This window comes from Apis laboriosa, unplaced genomic scaffold (assembly GCF_014066325.1).
Source record: "Apis laboriosa isolate Shangri-la unplaced genomic scaffold, ASM1406632v1 scaffold29_cov151, whole genome shotgun sequence".
NCBI classification, from domain to species: domain Eukaryota; kingdom Metazoa; phylum Arthropoda; class Insecta; order Hymenoptera; family Apidae; genus Apis; species Apis laboriosa.
The window spans coordinates 978,332-998,939 of NW_025222728.1; the positions used below are offsets into that span (position 1 = coordinate 978,332).

Sequence of the window (20,608 nt, forward strand, 5' to 3'; positions counted from 1 at the left end):
GCATTCCATTCATGTTTCGGGACGCGCAACGGACGCTGATCGGTGGAGAAGAGAGAAACATAGCCGGATAACCGGGACTCCTCACGAGGGCTGGCGCCACCGTCAGGAACAACGACCTGCCGATACGCAGTCACGATGACAATCGGCAAGTTAACGTGAAAAACTCGAACCACGTGGTGGAAGCTGATCGATTTTCGACAATCGGACCGTGTTTAGAGGAGGGGAATAACTTGGACGGGAAAACATTTAACTATGGTGCGTTTTCTTTGATTAATTGGCGTGCGTGTGTCGCGAAGTGACAGTGACCCCGGCTGGAAAGTTTAATCTATCGATTGTTCCCCCTCCCCTCTCCCCCTGACATCGAAATATTCGTTTCCCTTCACGGATAGCGTGACAAATCTCTCTTACGCGAGATTTCGCGTTGAACGCAAGGGATCGTGATTTTACGAATCCTGAAGGATCGCCTCTCTTTCTCTTGTTTGCTTCCCATCTCGTTTCTCTCTCACGGTCTCGCTTCCTCTTACCGCGACCCTCTAACACTCTCTCTCTCTCTCTCTCTCTCTCTCTCTCTCTTTCTTTCTTTCTTTCTCTCTCTCTCTCCCTTTCTCTCTCCGTCCCTTTCCCGCGGTGTTTTCACGAAACTCGAAGACAAACGAAATACGGTCGAAACAAACGACAACCATCGTAAAGATTTTTATTATCCCATAAATATCGGAAACACGAAACAGAAAATATTCCAGCAGATATTCTATTCCATTCTAATAGAACATTCCCCCTCGTTTCCGAGCGAAGCATCGTCATTAACGAATCAGTTTGACAATCGAATTCAAAATTTCCCGCTGGGAGAAAGATTCATTAACGGAATAACGTAGATACGAGTGAATAAGAGTGACGGCAGATAGACTGGAGATAGTAAATTTCGATGAATAAGTAGCATGATTCACGGTATCCCCTGGAATAACAGGCATTACGCATAGAAGCGTAACGCGTTTCCGGGAACGATTGCAATTAATATATCGGCTCGACGAGGCGATATAAAATCGAAAGAGGAGACTGTCGTCCTGTGAATAGGTAATTGAAGGGTTCCCCGGCGCGCATCGTAGTAGCCGGCGTGGCGCGGCACGGCGCGGCGCGGCGCGACGCTACGCGTCGAAGTAGCGTGTCTCTCTCGGGGCTCTCTCTATTCCATAACCTCCCTCTCCGCGTGCATACGGATAAGGCGGCCGATCGTGGCGGCAGGAGCGCATTGGAAGGGCCAGAACGGCAGCTGTCGGTAGCGGTCGATGCGAGGTCCGCTCGAAAGTGTCGGGCCTACTTCCTCGAGGGCTCGGCAACGACTAACTCTCTGTCTGCTGGCCGTATGCGTGCCCGTGGCCGGTCGTGTCAGTACTTTTCAGGTCGGTCCACAGTGCAGTTGGCTTTTACCATCGAGTTTCGACTGGCACACAGTCGCTCGGGCTGCACGACGATTCGTCGAGTCGCCGTTGGGTTACGCTCGCGAGTGGTCGGCCGTGCTTCTCCTCGTGCAACGCCGTCAAACCGTAAGTGTCTCTCTCGTGCACATCCTGCCCGTTCTCTGTGTCTCGTGCCTCTGTTGTGCAAGCCAAAACTCTGCGTCCGTGTGCACGCATCTCGTAGGAGGCGGAAAGAGAGAGGGAGTGCAGCACCGAGGCAGCGTTCGTTAATACCCGCTTCCGGCACGTGGAACCGAACCGCACTCTGTTTTTCTTCGTAGCGCATCGCTGCTGCCGTCGCTCCATACTTCTCTCGTGGGAGGTCAGCACCTAGCCGGTGGGTAAGTGAAGAAACCACGCTCTCACCGGAGCAGACAGTACGTTGTACGTATATACATTTTGGGATACACCTTTTCGCCGAACGGAACGGTATATAACCTTTTCGAATTACGCGATCACGCACCTCTGCGTTACACGCAACGATATTACGATAAATAGGATAGCCTCGACACGCACTTGTTGCGTGTTTTTTTTTTTTTTTTTTTCTTTTTTTTCTTTTGATATTATATCGAGATTGAAAAGAATCCTATGGTAAATCGTAGATGTTTGTTGGTCGATTAACATCGATAGTTTCTTCTCTCGATGGTATTCCTTTGAGATTTTTCATCGTGAGAACGTGGTTTGTTACGGTAGCCGTATCTCTGAAACGTGAGAACGTGGAATGTCGCGACACGTGAAGATAAGACAAGAGTCAACCACTTACTGGCGGGGGTGGTTCCTCCTCGACTTCTTTTGTTTACGAATCGCGGTGTACATGCAACCACGTGGTTTGTGCGTTACAAAAAGCTTGTTGAATTCGAAATAGAAAACGTTCGAATTTCGTCCCAAATTATCTTTGAATAATAACCATAAGTGTTTTGAAATGCTAATCGCGTTGATACTTGAAAAAAAAGTCGCGGGAAATTTTTCAACCTCGTACCTCGTTCTTATTATTAATCGATTCCTTATCTCGAATCGAATTTATCGTAGAAAAATTTAAAAATATTTGGATACGTTATCTGTGTAGTAATACCTACTTCAATTTTTCCACGCGTCACGATATTCAGATGTTCTATCGTGCATAACGTAAAATTTTTTTTTTTTTTTTTATAAAACGACACCACGTTGCACACATTGCGACGAATCGATTAGTCATGGTAAAAAGATAAATCAATAAGTGTTACTCGATTTCAATGAGATTGCCTCTATACGCCGTCGATTAATAATCTTGCTCTTTTTCCGTCAACAATCCAAGATCCCCACTATTTTTATTCGTTATTCGAATTTTAAATTTCCAGATCGATAGTAGCGCTATGTAATTCTTGTACTTCAACACATATACGTACGCGCGCACGTACACACAGGTTTTGAAACGTTCTGTTTATTGGTCGATGCGGCTTAGAAATGGAAGTGAATGGGAGGGCTGGTTATAAGTGTTAGTCACACGAAAGACCCGGCCAGATAGTAGTGTCAACCCCATGAATAATCTGAAATCTACTGGCGCCTTCGTGTTTACTTTATCTATGCGCCGTTTCCTGTCTCACTGAAAGTCCAGAGTATCTCTGCTTAACATCTATATTACTTCCTGACCTGTATCTGATAATCCATTCATCGATCGTTCATTGGATCACAGGTATTTTTTTTTTTTTTTTTTTTTTTCCTTTCCGTTTAATCGAAAAACTTAAGTTGCATCGTTTAAGTATATATAGGCTAAGATAATAATGGAGGAATTGTAACAACGATAATGGGTCAGTTGATAAATTACTGACTCGTTTACGCGAGCATCGCGTGCCCAAACGTTTCATTCATATAACTGGTTCTTCTTTGGTTTGAGATTTTAAACGCCCGGTTTAAATGCTAGAATTCCTTTCAACATTTACGTATCATTATCGCCTCGTAACGCATAGCGCGTAAACAGTGTAACGCGTGTAGCATAATATCGAAGATACGGAAGAGAATCGTTGGGCAATCCGAGGATCGATGTTGTAATCGATGTTAGAAAATGATTTCGATTTGTATAAGCAATATAAATCTTCGCTCCACGTGAAACAAGCTCGTATAAAAACCTCGTTTGCGTCCGTTCCATTCGGTTTTTTTTTCTTTTCTTTTTTTTCTTTTTTTTTTTTTTCTTCTTCTTCTTCTTCTTTTAACGAATTAATAGAAAGTTCGATGTTACACGTAAGTAAGTAAGTATTTACTTTTCTACATTCTTTGCATTTCATTTCGACTCGTCTCGTTCTTCCTTATCTTCTATCGAGTCGGATGAAACGCTTTCCAATGTTATCGCTCCCTTCACTGGCCACCAACACGTTCTAGTTTTTCTTTTTGTGATTCTCGGAAAAAGTTCATCGCGTTTGCATTCCACCGCTTGTTCTCGCTTCCCGACGAAACACGAGGCAGAAGACTTCTCTCTCTCTCTCTCTCTCTCTCTCTCGAGGCTCTCTCCTCAGATTCGTTCCATCTCTTTTTTCTTGGAAAAACGGTTTTCTTGTATTCTTCACGAAAAGATACATTGGAAACACGTGACTGGACTGCGTAGGTGGTCCTACGGTGGAGATTGTGTTACACGAAAACTCGTACGCTACTTTCCTTTCTATCTACCTCGCAACCTCGATCTTTTTCCACTCGATATTTTTGTTAGAACGATAGTAAACGATAGTAGAAAATACGAAGCTCGTAGCAACTCGTTTTCCGCGTTAGAAAGTTTGGTGGGTTTCACTTTTCGATCGTTTCACATGATGAAATGTGTGTTCGTTCCTCTGTTCCTCCTTTATTCTTTTCTTTTTTTCTCTTTTTTTTTTTTTTTCTTTTTTTACACGGTCTTATCACAAAAGGAAGTTGATAAAAGAAACTAAATCAAAACGTCGAATGAAGCCCGACTATGAAACTTCCTCCTTCAACGAAGATGATGTTTATTCTTAGTTGTGTTGACAATTTTCGAAGTCAGCAAAAAAAGGGTGAAAGACGCTATCGTTTACGTAAATTTATGCTTTATCCACGAATGATTCTGATACGATAAAATAATAATATTCCTAAACGCTCATATTTTAAATTTCGAAACGATAACATAACGTATACTTTTATTACATCCTGTTGTAGAGAAGGAAAAAAATCCATGTAAGTAAATATTACGAAACGATAAATATCTACTGTTGTCTCTTCTTTTGGCCCTTACGTTAGACACTGTACTTATTCATTATTTGAATTTTTTTTTCTTTTATCGCTCTGTGCTGCAATGTAAAGTAGATATCTCTTCGTATCTCTTTACGCATTCCACTATCTATCACATCTTCATTCAGCTTTATTATTGCTATGACGTCTAATTATTCTGTATACACAGTCGAACGGTTTACAGCAATACAGTAAAATTTCACGGATATTTGTCTTTCTCTCATTTTATCTACGATCGTCCCTAACTATTATTATTCTTCAAACATTATCCTCGCAAACTTGCTTAACGATAAAAAAAGATTTTGTAACGAAACTATATTATATTTAGGAAATTTTAAAATTAAATAAATACATAGAGTTCTCGGAGAAGAAGAATTTTCCCTCTATAATATATAACCAGGTAAGGAAATTTTCACCCGGAGGAAATTCATTACCGCGTGGAGGAAAATAAAAGTTAAAAAAAGCGTGGGGTGAACGAGAGACCCTTCTTATATTTACAAGATGTTCGAAAGGCGACGACGAGGCCCCAGGACTATTATATACGAACGCAGGTGTCGATGCAGATGTTGCTGTACAGCAGACGGTGCAACACTAGCGCGTACGAAAATTTTAATGAAACTTTTACGAATCACTAATATTTAACATTCAAAATGCCACAAGTGTCTTCTTACAAGTATATCAGTTTCGTGTATATTCTCCTGCATCCAATTATTGTCTCACGTTCGACGTATACGACTTAATATTCGTATTCGGGACTAATATTTACGTATCGATAATTAGGAAATTTGGATTGAAATACCGATGGATCGGGCGTATCGTTGTTGATGGAACAGGTGTAACATCGATTCAAAAGATTCCCTCTCTAAATTTAACCGGGCCATGTTTTTTCCAGATATTCCGTTTATAACTCTCGATGTAGCGGAAACGTTGGTTTTCTTTTTCGTTTCAGGTAGAGGTCGAAATGTTGTGATGGCCGGGACATCTCGACGTCCGAGCTCTGAGCTCGGACCAGACCTTTCATCCCCCACGCCACCCAAGAAATCGAAATTCTCCGAGGCCTCGATCGAGGGAAGGTCCGAGAAGGAACATGACTTGAGCACGGAGGAATTGGAGAGCGTGGAGAAATTGTCGGGTACGGTGGCATCCTCGTTACCTGAGAACACGATAGAGGTAATACCAGGGAGCGCGTCAGAAACCAATCCATTCGAGATCGGCGGGGAATCTTTGGACACCGCGAAACAGCTGAGCCAAACTAGTTTGGAGGGACCGGCAAATGTAGCAGCGGCTGGTTCCTCGAAGGAAGGACACTTCGGCAGTTTCGAAACGATCGCACAAATGAAGTACAGCGGCCAGAAAGAATTATCCGGCAGTTCTAACAAGAGATCAGAGTCGGATAGCGATGTGCAAATTCAAACATCGATAATCGGCGAGGACGCATCGTATCAGGAATTGTCTTTGATCGGAAATGGCGCCTATGGCACGGTCTACAAGGCTAAAGACTTGAATACGGGACAAGTGGTAGCTTTAAAAAAAGTTAGAGTGCCCCTGACGGCGGATGGTCTACCTACGTCCACGTTAAGAGAAATAGCCACTTTGAAACAACTGGAAAGATTCGAGCATCCGCACATTGTAAGTCTCGCTATTATTATGTGGTTGGTAATGCCGTTTCTATTTGCATTTATACTCACATTCTTTGTTATGCATGCAGGTAAGATTATTGGACGTTTGTCAAGGGAATTATCTACACTTGCCTTCTGCCGATGGAAGATCGGAGAGATTGGATCGAGGACTGACGTTATGGCTTGTGTTCGAGCACGTGGAAAGGGATCTAGCATCTTACATGTCCTCTTGTTCGCAGACAGGAATTCCTCCTCATGTGGTGAAACAAATGTCGAAGGAAATACTCAGAGGTGTAGAATTTTTACACAGTCACAGGATCATACACAGGGACTTGAAACCTCAAAATCTGTTGGTAACCAGGGAAGGAAGAATAAAAATTGCAGATTTTGGTTTAGCGAAAACGTACGATTTTGAAATGAGATTGACTTCTGTGGTAGGTTGATATATATATATATATCGAGTAATATTATTCATAATTTTATGTTCTATACTAAATCGTAGAAATTACTGTACTGCATAGGTCGTGACACAATGGTATCGGGCTCCAGAAGTCCTCTTAGGTTGCTCTTATGCAACTCCTGTTGATATTTGGTCTGTTGGATGCATTCTAGCAGAATTAAGTAGACTTGAACCTTTATTTCCTGGTACGAGCGAAGGTGACCAACTCGATAGGATTTTCCAGTATGTTAATAAAGATATTCTATATTTCTTTGGAGAGAATGATTTTGAGAAACTGAATTGATTGAAGTGATTGCTTTACAGAATAATTGGAACTCCATCGCAAGGGGAATGGCCTGAAAATGTATCTCTTAGTTGGACAGCTTTTCCTTATAGACAACCAAAATCTTTTGCAACTATAATATCTGATCTCAACGAATATGGGCTAGATTTAATTAAAGGTATGCTTACCTTTAATCCTCATAGACGATTAACTGCGGCTCAAGCCCTCAGACATCGGTATTTTGCTGAAGATGATTCGTGATGATTAGTTTTCTTGAGTATTTTTTCTTCATCTTTAATAATTTTTTAAATGCAGACTGATGTTACGGTATCCAAAAATACGTAAGCATGTTATTTTATTTTTTTTTTAGTATAAGAATCATCATAGTACTTTTCTTTTTTTAGAAAATAATATAGTTTATTACGAATATAATACACGAATATGAATCTTCGTAATTATGTACGGCTTATAAATATTCCTTTCTTATTGAGGAATTATAATTGCAAAATACGTTTACTACAGTTTATGAAACCATCGTTATATTTAAATTCTATAGCTATTGCATTTGAAAGATCATCGTAATTTAAGTATATATATATATATATATATAGTCGTTAAATAGTACAGTAAGTAACAGCTTTCTAAGCTTTGTTTAGATAATCATATAATTTCCATTATTTGTGTATGTAACAATGACATTATTGATATTTATTTAAGTAATATATCTAAATAGCATTTCCGTTTCTATTTTCTATTTTCATGATAATGATGAATCTATTCATATTTTCACGTTTCATTTTCACGTTATAATACCTCTCGACTAGTAAATATTTTCTAATAAGAATAAATAGGATTCATCTCCGGGCACCAAAAACAATTTTGTATAATGATTGATTAGGTGTGCCTTCCAAAGTTGTTGGAATATTCATAATCTATGCCTTAATTTTCTATGTAAACTTAATTATAAGCATATTATTAAGTAGCATTATTCTTGTAAGACTGGGGCCTATTGACCCGTTAGATTCGTTGGAAAGATATAGGATTTCCCACAAAAAACCAGAAAGTACACTGCCATATGTATGTAAAACAAATAATAGCACGTAAAATGTATTTTATCTTCAGTATATATATAAATCATATGAATAATATTTATATATATATACATATATATATATCTCTAAGTAAGTACATAATTTGTAAAAATACGTGAAAAACCTTTAAAAAGACTGTACAACAAAATAAAGATTTTATAGTTTTATATATCGAAACTATTCTTAAACCAAAGCTAAGTTAAATTAAGCTAAAAAAATTTATACTGTTATAGATCAAGAAATAGACAATATAATATTATGATGCAACGTCGTATCGATTCAAATTGGCCGCCATTTAATATTCGTGACATAGCATCTTGAACATTGCAGCTTTTTTATTGTATAATAATTAGTAACGAATTTGTGGTAGTCATGTGTTAATTTTGTAAACAAAAATATATTGAATCCGCTCGAAATGAGATTGTTTTTAAATCTCGGAATAACTTCAACTAAACGATTACTATATATTAATACCAATCTATTAAATCATTCTTCATGTTGGAGTAAAATGGCGACCGAAGTGGAAAAAGCCCAAGTTGCAGCTCCTACTGGAGATACTATTTTCGGAAAGATACTTCGTAAAGAAATACCTTGTAATTTCATTTATGAAGATGATAAGGTAAAATGAATCGAATTATTATAAAAAAAATTAAATTTCAAATATTACATTTCTGTTTTATTAAAAAATGTAAATAAGGTTATATATTTTTGTTGTGTTTCTATGACAATTTTCTTTTTTTTTTTATTTTATTAAATGATTTATCATAAAATTTTCAAATCTCAATTTGTGGTTTTTGAATATCTTGTAACTATATTCCTTTGAATAATAATTCAGTATTTAAAAATTTTTTTTTATAATTGCTACTATGAATACGTAAAATTTTAAATATTCTTGTATAATTTATATCCTTGTTAATTTTCTAAGAAAAAAATTTTTAATATTTTAGTGTGTTGCATTTCAAGATATAAATGCTCAAGCACCAGTGCATTTTCTAGTAATTCCACGAAAACCAATTTCACAACTTTCAAAAGCCGAAGATGCGGACGAAGCTTTGTTGGGCCATTTAATGCTTATTGCCCGTAAAGTGGCGAAGCAACAAGGCCTCGATAATGGTTTTCGTTTGGTTATCAACGATGGTAAACATGGTGCACAATCGGTATATCATTTGCATATACATGTTCTCGGTGGTCGCCAAATGCACTGGCCCCCAGGTTAAAAAATTCCATTTCATTTAATACAATTCTATACGCAGTTTTAAATTTTAAGAAATATCTTTTGTCAATAATAAAGTATTGAGAAAAATATTGCTTATAATTAATTAGTTTTATTATAAAATTAAAAATGTTATAATATTCGAAAAATATTATTTTGAAACCAAATTAAAAATCTATTCTTTTTTATATACTTCATATACGAATTGTATATTATTTTCTTCTTGAATTCCTTGTGGTATGTTTGGATCTCTAAAAGAAAAAAAAAAGAAAAAAGAAAAAAGAAAAATAAATTTATAATGAATTTACTTTATAAAGAACTTACTCTGTTAAAACAAAATTATTAGGGATAGTTGGGAAAAATGTATCACACTCAAAATATTTTTTTATTCTTGTCAAATATAATCGATAAAAATTTGGAGATTCCATTGCTGCCTGCGATTAAATTTAAATTATAATTAAAAAATTCTCATTAATTTTGTATAAACAACGCACCTTGTATACGGAACTTCCTCCCGTTACCCATATATTTTCAATTCGATCTTTGATTTTTTCAATAACTTCAAAAGCATGTGGAATACTTTTACATACAATCACATCATTTCCATAATCCCTAAATATTTTTAATAATTCCTTTATTTTTATTATTTTCCTTATTTTATTAGTAAAATAATAATAATAAAATAAAAATAAATCTTACAAAGATTGTGACGTTAAAACAATGTTTATTCGATTTTTCAAAGGCCTATATTCTTTTGGAATAGATTCCCATGTTCTACGTCCCATCAATACAACATTTTTTTTGTTTGCGTTTTTCGTATTTGTAGTCACAGATGTAAAAAATGCCAATTCACTTCTATAATCATTTAATAACAAATAGATTAAAATGCATTATTCATATTTAATTTATGATATATTCATTATTTTTTTACTTAAGTTTCCATGGTAACGTTCCTTTTACACCAATACCCATTCCTTCACATGTTGCTGCAATTAAATTTAAATTTAAATTCATTTTTTAACACTAACACTTAACACTATTCAGTGAATGAATTAGTATGAATCACTAATTTTTCTTAACACGTGACTGTTAAAAATTATTAATTCTCTGATACACGCTGCTTGGTTTATCAGTCAATTATATTTAGTCAGTATGTTATCTTAATTGTTTAATCATTACATAATCATTATAATAGCTCTACATAAATTCAAATTGATGAAACAATATTAAGATATTTACTATATATATATATATATATATATATATATATATATATATATATATACATATATATATAATAAAAAATATATATTATATATATATATATATATATATGGAATTCTTTTACGAATCTCTATAGTGAAGTGAGCTGCAGACTCTCCAATCCAACACACCTTAAAATATTGATATAATATAGACGACAGTACAATCTTCAAAATAAAAGTGTATTCAAAAATAGGAAAGAATTTATATAGTATATAAATATTTATTTATTTATAATGTAGCATATTTAATTCATTTATTTTAATATTATTTTAATATTAAAACAATCAATATAATTTAATATTGCTAAAAAATTTGCTGGAATTGATTATCAATTAATTAATATTAAATGAAAATATTAATAAGAAAATTTATCGTTATGTGTCGCCACAAGTATTATAAAACGATTCGATAGATATATAGTTATTCAATAGATGGCAGCACAGTTTAGTCTTTTAGTATCATGCGACATTTCAGTTTTAGACGTAATAACCAAACTTTGTTCTTGCATATTTAAAATACTAATTACAGTACATTAAATTCTTTACATTAATTGGATTACTCGTTAAGTTTGATTATATCATAAGGTAAAAAAATTATTATTACTGTTTATTTTGTTAAATATAAATAATTATTGCTTTAATTGAACTTTAATATGATTGCTTTACACGTTGTGAACATTGATTTCGAAATCATTTTTATTTCATTCAAGTTTATTTCAAATTTTTATTTTATTATTTATATAATATAAGTTCTTTTTTCAAATATTCTTTATAAATTTCAATATATATCGAATCTTATAAGTAACAAAATATATAGGTTATTGTTTCAAAAAATTTGCAATTTCATAACAAATTAATTTCAAATTTTTATTTGAAATTAATAATAATTACTATATTATAATTATCTTGTAATTATACTAAAATAAGAAAATTTTTTATAATTTCATTATTTTTTTTAAAAATTTGTTTATTAATTTTTATAAAATTAAGTTTATACTTTTAGAATGTCTGGTCGTGAAGGAGGTAAGAAAAAGCCTCTTAAGGCACCGAAAAAGGAACAAAAAGTTTTGGATGAAGAAGATCTAGCATTCAAGCAAAAGCAAAAGGAACAACAGAAAGCACTTGCCGAAGCTGCTAAGAAAGCAAGTCAAAGAGGACCTCTTGTAACAGGCGGTATAAAGAAATCTGGCAAAAAATGATTTATTTAAGACTGATGAAAAATGCAATCAATATGCACACCATGTTCTTATCAAGACATGATTTTGATATTATTAATTAGTATATCATCCAATTTTGGATTTCCTACACACTGATAAATGATTAATATCTGTAAATAAAACATTTATGAACTGAATCACAGTAATATATGCATTTCATAGGTATTTGCATTTTTATTGTTGAACAATTTAATATGTTTCATATGTTTGTAATTGTTCTATTTAAGTATTAAGTATGGATAATAATAAAATAATAAAATTCTTATCAAATAACTTGTTTCTAGAGATTGGAAAAAAATTTACAATCCTATAATCGTCAATTTATTATCGTTGGCTAAATTATTTTTCTTATAATTAATGTTTCATACTTCGTACTTTTTAATTGCTTAATCCTATATTTGATCTCATTTAACTGTCGAATAATAAACCGTTGCATCAATTAACCTTGAATTAAAATACTCTAAAGATTTTAAATTCATCTCAATGATGTAGTCACGTGTATTAAATTGACGATATCATTGTAAAATTTTATCGACAAATTACGAAGTTATAAAAAACATAAATAATAATTAATAAATAATATTTATTAATTTTATTTTTTCGAATATTTATTTCTTTAGATCAAGTACAAACATATGTCCATTGAAAAAACGTGAATTACAGCTGATTGCCATATGATCGGCAGTGTTGGCAACTTTCGCGAAAAAAATTTCTTAATCATACTCTCTCTAAACCTCTTCGTTTCATATTGTATTAGTTTTAAAGTGAAATATATATTTTAGATAAGGTTAATAACGCAGTTTTCGATGTTCCGTTTATTTAGAAAAAATAAATTTTATTTGAGTATTCGTATAAATCTTTTAAGTTCTTTTTAAATAAATAAAGAAATTTGACAAACATTTTATTATTCTGTCTTCTAATCTTTTATTCGTGTATCGTAAATTGTATTACCATATTATTTGAAATGAATCTTGTAATATGAAAAAAAATTAGTAAGATTATGTAATGTATTCCTTAAAAAGAATCTATAATGCATACAGTAAATATTTGGACTAAATATTATTTCATTTGGTTTTAGATAAATTTTTGGATCCCATCATATCGGAATAGAATAGTTACTTTATTGAACGCATATTGGTAAGCGTGAGATCTCACGAAGAACTGTCACTGGCTGGGTCAGTTGGCAACAGACCTTCGAGGTGGTCATAACTGCTTGTGCTGTCTTAATCCTGCATCCGTCAAAACTCTCTTATCGAGTTTGCATGTAAAGAATAGTCGAAAGAGTTCTCGTGCGTGCTGTGACAGAAAAGACATAACAGCGAGGAACGAATTCACGAGTGCGTCGATAGTTCGGGAAAACCATGGAGCTCGTTAGGATCATTTGACCCACGGGAACGACTCCAGGCTCGGTGGATCGTGCTACCTCGCGTGATATTACAAATCGGTGAGTACAAGCCACTCTCTTTCTCTTTCTTTGTGTGACAGTTTATTTCTGTTCTTTTAACGAAGAACAAAGACGAAAAGTATTCTCTTTCTCATTCTATTATATGTGTCATGTAAATGCTTTGTATCATGAACAATATGATGCATGTATTGCGTGTGCCCACAAAGGGACACCATGATATTCACCTGCATCACTTACCATATTGCAAACTTTATGCTTTTTTTCGACCTCTTCCACCCTCAAAGGGTTGTACTGTAACTATTAGTGAGATGATCGAACGTGATTTCCTGGCTTGACATGTGTGGGTAACACTGTAGTCATATAAACGGCTTATTGTAGTGTATCGTGAGAGGAAAAGAGAAGAGCATACAGTTAATGCGTATATCTAGTCTCTTGCCACGCGTATTTCGTTCGGGTAAGAAGTTTGGATTTTTTCATATTGTAACGTTGCAAACTTTTTGATAGAAGGTCATTAGTTTGTATAATTTATTTTAGCTGATAAACTAGACAACCGGTAGAAATATGTTAGAAGAAATTCACGCAATTGATTAAAAATTACAACATGATAATTTTCTATTCGTGATGTAAATTTGTTATAATGTCTTTGATATTTTAATTTTTTTTCGAGTTTATTGTGTTTAATCATTTTGGATATAAAAAAAATTGAATTTATCCATGATAGGTTATTTGATCAATTAACAGATCACATGATTACTAAATTTCATAAATTTTTAAATTCTTCATGTCAAATTCGCAAAATTTCTCGATCTTATTTAAATTTAATCGTATATAATTAAAAATATAACATTTCTATTAGCAGGTTTAATTAATTTAAATCTCACGAACTACTTTAAATACATTGATGTAATTATTTTACATCTCAAAATCATTGCTAGGCAATACCTTGACACATCGAAGTATTGCACAACGCTGTTCGTTACGAAAAACCGTTGATCATTCTTATGAAATTGTTCAAATCGTTCAATCGATTCGTGACTCGTCGCGATGAATCGCGAAGAATCGTGAAATAATCGCTGCGACAAACTTATGACGCATTCGAATGCACACGTGGAAAAGCTCGAGGGTGAGTGGCGTGTCACCGACGGTGCTTTAATGTAACTCGATATAAATCACGAACGTATCGAGGTTAACTTTGACCTTCTTAATATAGCGGAACCTCATGCTTCGGAATTCTCATATTCTTTATTAATTTCGACCACGTATTGCATCAGTATTTTGACGTATCGAAACTCACGTGAGTACCAGTGATTTAATAGATTTAACATAAGACATTATACGCGATATTGTTAAATACGGAAAATTACTTTAATCTTATTCTTTTTTTTATCCAGTTTTCTTTATTCATATTATGTATTGCTATTATTATGGTAGTGTATTGCGTCAGACTTTCAATAATGAAAACCACGTGTACGGTGGAACTATATTAAGGTAATTACGAAATAAGATGCATCTACGTCCAATTATTATATTTCGACTGAAAGGATTTTGTTGTGTTCGATGAGTAATAAGAATATAGAAAATTTTAAGATTTGATTTCGCGAAAGATAAAGGGATTTACTTAAATATTCGGTCGTCAAAGTTGCAGTACGTTAACGATGTAGTTACAACATATAAAAGTTCAATATTTTTTTGATAATATTGTTGGAAAGAAAATATAATTTTACTCGATAGAAGAATAATGCAATTAGTGCAATTTTTCGTGTCCGGATATGTGTATTTTGTCTCGGTTGTCTGCATTCTAAGTGCATCAGTTTCTCATCGTTAGTTTTGGCCTCGTCATCGCGCTTATGTACTCGCTGCGGTAACCTTGTGCAATGCTTTACCGATTCGCACCTACGTGAATCTTCTACAGAATCCTTTTTTTTTTTTTTTTTTTTTTGCATTAAAAAGATAACAACGGAATGAGATTTTTTTTATTCCGTTGAATGAATTCAACGAGCTTCCGTATCAATTGATATCAATTAGCTGTGTTATTATAAAGATTGCACGTAGGCATTGCTTACGTCAATTATTGATTCGATTTATCCTACGAAAAAATAATTATATCTTAAATTGTTTTCTCTTTTATTTATTCTTTTAATTCTTTTTTCTCGTCGTACAAACATGATTCGTATATACGAGATTATGTTAAATATTTCATAATCGTTTCACTTTGGACGAAGTAAACACAGCTATAAACATTCGAGTTCATGATCGTTTGATGACAACAATCAATTCTTATACGAGTCATTTCTATGCGCATAATATAATACCAAAATTGATACCAAACCAGTGGTCAAAGTTCAATTATATATATTCAAATCTTATGCATACTTTATGTAGAAATTCTGTTTCATTATAGATAGAAAACAGGGAATGAATAGAAATCTATTCTAAGGTAAAGTGGTTAGTTTCGATCGGAGGTTTAATTCTTTAATATTCCTTAACTTCCAACTCCGTGAGAGACAAAAATCTTAATAATTCAAGCGTACAAATCGACAAAGGAAATTTTCCTCTTGATAAAAATTTAAATTTCGAATGTAACACGTTATAAGATTAATCAAACACGGGTATTTAACGATATTACGTAAATACATATGACTGACACAAAAGCTGGAATTATCAGAGATCTCTTTGAATCTCATTTAAATACATTACGTTCGTAAATCAGTACCGACGTCGTGTACTGATAGCAGTGAAAACGCGGAAATCCTTTGCATACCACTTTTAGAAGATTGAAGCCTAAGAGAACAGCTCAACCACTTAGCCAGTGCTAATTCGAGCGTTGACTAAAATCGCTTCGGCCAAAAGGGTTAACGATAAAACGTGCCAATTTTCTCGCTACGTCGTAATTCGTGCTGTCAATATAAGCACGAATTCTAACCCATCCTATTCAATCCGGTGATAAGCCGTCGGGCCACGTCCGATGAAGCTACTATACGGTCTCGACCTCCTTCTTCCTACTCTTATCAACATGCATACGTTCACACCGCTATAGTAAGATTAGACCCGTTAACTTTCTGAATTGAAAATCCTTTCTCTTTTGATCTCTTCTACCATCTCCTCTTTTGTATCCATAATTTTTTCCGGATCAATTCTTTAAATTTCGTAAAAGTGGTCGAAAAATATACAGGTTTAACAGCTAGATAAGCGGTGAGTCGGGTAAACGAGTTGACCCACATTATCGAAGAACCGTTCGTACGAGCAGGATGTGTACGTGTTCGGTGAACGTTCGTATGCACCGGAACACTCATGTGTTCCGTGACGACAGAATGCATCAATCGAGAAAGGCCCTTTCCGTTACTCCGCTCTCTTGTCACTTCCACAACGATAATTACTCATTATCGATGGATTACGTAGCCAGGTTGATTATTTATCCGCTTCGATCGATATCGTGCAACGATTGATTCCGTTTTTCTTTTTTATCGTTGCATCAAATTCTCACGAGAGAAAAAAAAAAAAGAATAAAACTCGTTCTTGAAAGTACAATCTCGTAGTAATCGAAACTATTGAGAAATTGTATTCAACGGGCACAAATAGTTCCTTCGCATCTAATAAAATAATGACGGTATCGTGATGCGGTCTGTTATAATTTTACGATCTTACAACCAGCCAATGACTCATCTCACGGCTAATCGCAACGGGCTCTAAAGTTTCCTTTGCACGGCTCGACTCTCGGCAGAGTGCGAATACCACATCTTTGACACGTTCGTGCATCTTCTTTATATATATATATATATATATATATATATATATATATATATACACGTCGTTATATCACGTATGATCTGCGGATGATTGCGATCCCAATTAGTTTCTCGATCGGAGAATTAAGATTCGCGAATGGTTTCGAGATCGATGAAGCTGCGATCGAACGGGCTCGTTCACTCGTCTTTTGTATTCAACCAGTTTCGTAACTAATCGGTTCGAGCTGCACGCGTTGTCGTTGACAAGACATAATACCACGATACACCTTATGTAAGCCCGATACATGCGAGATAGAAGATAGCAATGCACGTGTTATCTGAGAGACGAGACCGCAGCCTTGTTCGGGGACGATGCAACTGCATTGCACCTTGCCCACGATCGCGATATCGCTTCTAACGCTCCCTGGGTGCTCTGCTCCTCACTTTAGTTTAGCCAAGGTTGATAGCGGATTTCCATTTGGTCGGGCGGAAATCCTTCTCTCGCGATTTCGAGGAAAACTTGGGCTTGACTCGTTTCTCGACTCGATTGTGAAACGAGTGAACACGTTCTACTTTTTGTAATTGTTTCTCCGATCTTAATGCCTTAGTTTTCACCGTTTCACCGAATTGAAATAACAAATGAACTCGAATTATCGCCGGGAAATGTAATTTTCTAATTACGTTTCTTGATCAAACTCGACGCAGAAATTTTTAAGGAAGCGGAAAGTTTCATGAATCAAACATATTACGGTTATTCTTTCTACCATTCTAGCTGTCAGGTATCTCGATAACTATCGGTTTCGCTCGCTTTCACCGCGATTCAATCTGGTATCGCGATAATTATCGTTAAATCACAGATTCGTGAAAGTCGCGATAAATGCGTTGATCCGCATTGCAAGCGGCCGAGGCAAATTTGTTCTCCCTGTGAACATTTTGTGAATCGATTCGATTCGATTTTTTGAAATTCTTCTAGGCTATTTTTTTCATCGTGCACGAATATTCGAAGAAAACAGGCGTTTCGTTCGACAGGATTCGCGATAAATTTATTTCGAGTATCGAAAGAATTCTTTCTCTGCCTTCTTTTTCTTCTTCTTCTTCTTCTTCTTCTTCTCTCTCTCTCTCTCTCTCGGGTCGAGCGTGCAAGAACCTCGAGCCGCGTTACCTTGAATTTTCTTGCACGTCCGCCCAAAACAGCGCGGTTCATCGTCCTCGGTTTAGAATATGACTCTCTCGCGTTATTTTGACATAATTCGACCGACGCGCGTTTTTTTTTTTTTTTTTTCGTCCCATAAGCGATCGAGGCAACAAAGACCGACCTCGGATCGTTATTCGAAGCCGCTGAAAGTCGCACGTGTTTCTTTGTCGAGTGTATAAAGAACACTCGTGTATCGTGTATTATTAGGTCATTGACGCGTTGAAGAAAAAAAAGAGAGAGAGAGAGAGAGAAAAGACCTTAAAAATCGTTTAACAATTTAAGAAATGATTCGTGTGCCAAAAATTCGAGGGTAGATACCTTGCGCGAGGATCCTCTACGAAGAAGATACGCGTGCCAAAAATATTTCGCTTATACTTAACCTTATTTCGGGCTTAAGTAAATCTTGGGCTTAGCCATTTAAATATAAGCTTGTTGTTCGCTCCACCGATTTTTTTCGAGTTTCCAAACAAGCGAAAGATTTTTAGAAATTCTTTAAAAATGTGTGGGGAGGGGGGAGGGAGTGTTTCGCGGTTATCCCATCGAAGATTCATGGATTTTGCATGCGAAACGATGCGTTACACGTAGTCACGTTAATTAAATAGAAATTGAACGGGATTGGACGGTCGAAACCGACGGTGGAATCGTTAATGATAGGCGTGCATGTGCCTGCAATTGCACGTGCAACCGCGGAATCGCAGTTGTGTTGGTTGCATAATATGCAGGTAACCTAGATCTGCACCCACTGCTTCCCACCCACCGTCCTCATTACCCCTTTGAGATTCTCTCTTCTCTTCACCTATTCCCACTCCAGAAAACTCTTTGTTTCGCGTCAAGACGCACTTTGCACCGGTTTCAGGCATCTCGCCGCTGGGTTGGGTTCACCGAACACGGATGCATTTTTGCTTAATTGCGTTAATAGGAGATAGCCAACGGTGATCGTTCTTCTCTCCACTTGTTCTTGGTCGATCTTTCTCCCTTCCCTCCCACGAACGTGGTTTGATTAATTGGATGGCGGGGGGGTACGATGACTTTTTTTAATTAGTTCCCTTTTTTTTTTCTGTCTTCTTTCGAATCCATGGGGAATGATTTCTCGCTAAGAGAGAAAGAAAGAGAGAGAGAACGAGGACGATGAGTGCACGAGTAGGGAAGTGCATTTAGTAAATACTCGCGTAACTCGAACGCGAGAAAGAGGTGAAGTGGTCGTACGCTGTAAAAAAGATGCTCGTCGAGCCCTTTTTCCACCCTCCAGCGAATTGACGTCATGCCCTTCCCTCGTCGAGACATTCGTCAATGTGGAAGGTGCATTGTGTGTCACGACATGTCGTGCAACACGCTAGGCTTATTATTTATTCCGTCGCGTAGCCGGCTCGAAACAACGTAATTACTCATCGTCATCATTCTGGACATTACAGTGGTCTCCGTATAAAATCTAAAATAAGAAATTTTCCTTTTCTTTTTCTTTCTTTTTTTTTTTTTTTTTTTCACCACTTTTTTTCGATAACCGTTGTATCTACTTTATTCGTCCTACGCCGGCCTTCGTCCGAGAAAAATATCACGTGGCGGAGCGCGCGAAAAAATTTATTATCATATCCTCCTCTCTGAATCCTGTTGCCCGAGAAACTTTAATGATACCTATAAATCAGTTCGCGATACCTTCGGAGTAATTTAAATTCACGAGGCTGGCGATATTCGAAGTGTGATAAGTGAACGCAGGAGGATGCTTATGCGTACGCCCGTGCCAAAAGCAGAACGGATGCGGAGAAAAGAATCCAAAACGACACCTCTGTATCTCGTTCGGGGCCGTCTCGGATTTCGATATTGCAGTCTACTCTTACAGCGTTGATTATCATCGTGAAACTGGATAGTCACGGCCTCCACGTGTATTAGAGGCACACAAAACAGGTACAAGCTTCTTTCCGTTCCTCTGCCACGATCTCGAACAAACGTACCGTGTATGCCGCGTACGCCTATGTGTGCATTTCGTTTGCTCGCGATTCGGTGGAAACGACGAGGCACGCTAGTTCTTCCGTGTCAGAGCTCATCGAGCGGGACTTGTGTGGGACTCGCTATCGCGATAAAGCCATTACAAATATCTTTTTCTCTCTTTTTTTTAATTCCGATTCTAATTGAGAAGATTGGAGATGGAAACGTGAAAACGAGGCGGAGAAACTGTTCTATATAATCAGTCGGACAGATATCGACTGTACTAAAAATTGCAACAGATACTCGAAGTTCCAACTCGATCTGTTTCTAGAGATATTTTATTCTTATTTGAAATAGCAAGTTCGATTAATCTGTTACATTTGAAATTATTATATACGAGACATTTTATTTATTTTCGAATGATTGATAAATAATATAGAAAAAAAAAGAGTACAAGTTTAATAATTGTGATATTTTCACTTAATATATGTGTATATGTGTATAGAAATATCTTATAATATCAATTAATTAATAATTTTTCTGCGGTTAATTAAAACGTCCTCTTTTAG

The 20,608-nt window shown here is 35.7% G+C and overlaps 4 protein-coding genes across 9 annotated transcripts in view; 3 read left to right on the forward strand and 1 right to left on the reverse strand.

Annotated features, from left to right (window-relative positions):
- The window catches only part of LOC122714362 (cyclin-dependent kinase 4-like), a 31,156-nt gene extending 22,775 nt beyond the window's left edge, over window positions 1-8,381 (forward strand). Inside the window, exons 1-6 of one of the 6 annotated variants that reach the window (XR_006346626.1) lie at window positions 1,312-1,795; window positions 5,614-6,293; window positions 6,373-6,717; window positions 6,805-6,965; window positions 7,047-7,346; window positions 8,330-8,381. Coding sequence is in view for 4 of the 6 variants with exons in the window: in XM_043935643.1 (XP_043791578.1) it covers window positions 5,634-6,293; window positions 6,373-6,717; window positions 6,805-6,965; window positions 7,047-7,266 (1,386 nt within the window). In the remaining 2 variants the exon portion in view is untranslated. Of the gene's footprint in view, window positions 1-164; window positions 256-1,311; window positions 1,839-5,613; window positions 6,294-6,372; window positions 6,718-6,804; window positions 6,966-7,046; window positions 8,300-8,329 lie in introns of those variants that run through there. The other 5 variants (XR_006346625.1, XM_043935641.1, XM_043935640.1 and 2 more) reach the window with 5 other exon arrangements.
- A 47-nt stretch (window positions 8,382-8,428) lies between these two features.
- LOC122714367 (histidine triad nucleotide-binding protein 1) lies at window positions 8,429-9,774 on the forward strand. The gene is made up of 2 exons (XM_043935652.1): window positions 8,429-8,715; window positions 9,044-9,774. Exons 1-2 carry the CDS (start codon window positions 8,512-8,514, stop codon window positions 9,311-9,313), a joined length of 474 nt encoding a protein of 157 aa, XP_043791587.1. The 5' UTR covers window positions 8,429-8,511; the 3' UTR covers window positions 9,314-9,774.
- LOC122714366 (dihydrofolate reductase) lies at window positions 9,412-10,471 on the reverse strand. Its single transcript, XM_043935651.1, has 5 exons — window positions 10,241-10,471; window positions 10,009-10,164; window positions 9,804-9,921; window positions 9,634-9,743; window positions 9,412-9,560 (listed from the first exon to the last, which is right to left on the reverse strand). Exons 1-5 carry the CDS (start codon window positions 10,321-10,323, stop codon window positions 9,485-9,487), a joined length of 543 nt encoding a protein of 180 aa, XP_043791586.1. The 5' UTR covers window positions 10,324-10,471; the 3' UTR covers window positions 9,412-9,484.
- A 2,431-nt stretch (window positions 10,472-12,902) lies between these two features.
- Window positions 12,903-20,608, forward strand: part of LOC122714358 (protein FAM214A) — a 30,178-nt gene continuing 22,472 nt past the window's right edge. The window contains exon 1 of the mRNA XM_043935628.1: window positions 12,903-13,235. The gene's annotated coding sequence lies outside the window, so the exon portion shown is untranslated. The remainder of the gene's footprint in view (window positions 13,236-20,608) is intronic.

Bases quoted from the DNA above. Each gene is read 5' to 3' on its own strand.
- LOC122714367 (XM_043935652.1), top strand. From the start codon at position 8,512: ATGAGATTGTTTTTAAATCTCGGAATAACTTCAACTAAACGATTACTA. The intron at 8,716-9,043 runs GTAAAATGAATC...TTAATATTTTAG, and splicing joins TCATTTATGAAGATGATAAG to TGTGTTGCATTTCAAGATAT.
- LOC122714366 (XM_043935651.1), bottom strand. From the start codon at position 10,323: ATGAATTTAAATTTAAATTTAATTGCAGCAACATGTGAAGGAATGGGT. The intron at 9,922-10,008 runs GTAAGATTTATT...AAAAATATTTAG, and splicing joins GTTTTAACGTCACAATCTTT to GGATTATGGAAATGATGTGA. The intron at 9,561-9,633 runs GTAAGTTCTTTA...TTTTTCTTTTAG, and splicing joins AATAATTTTGTTTTAACAGA to AGATCCAAACATACCACAAG.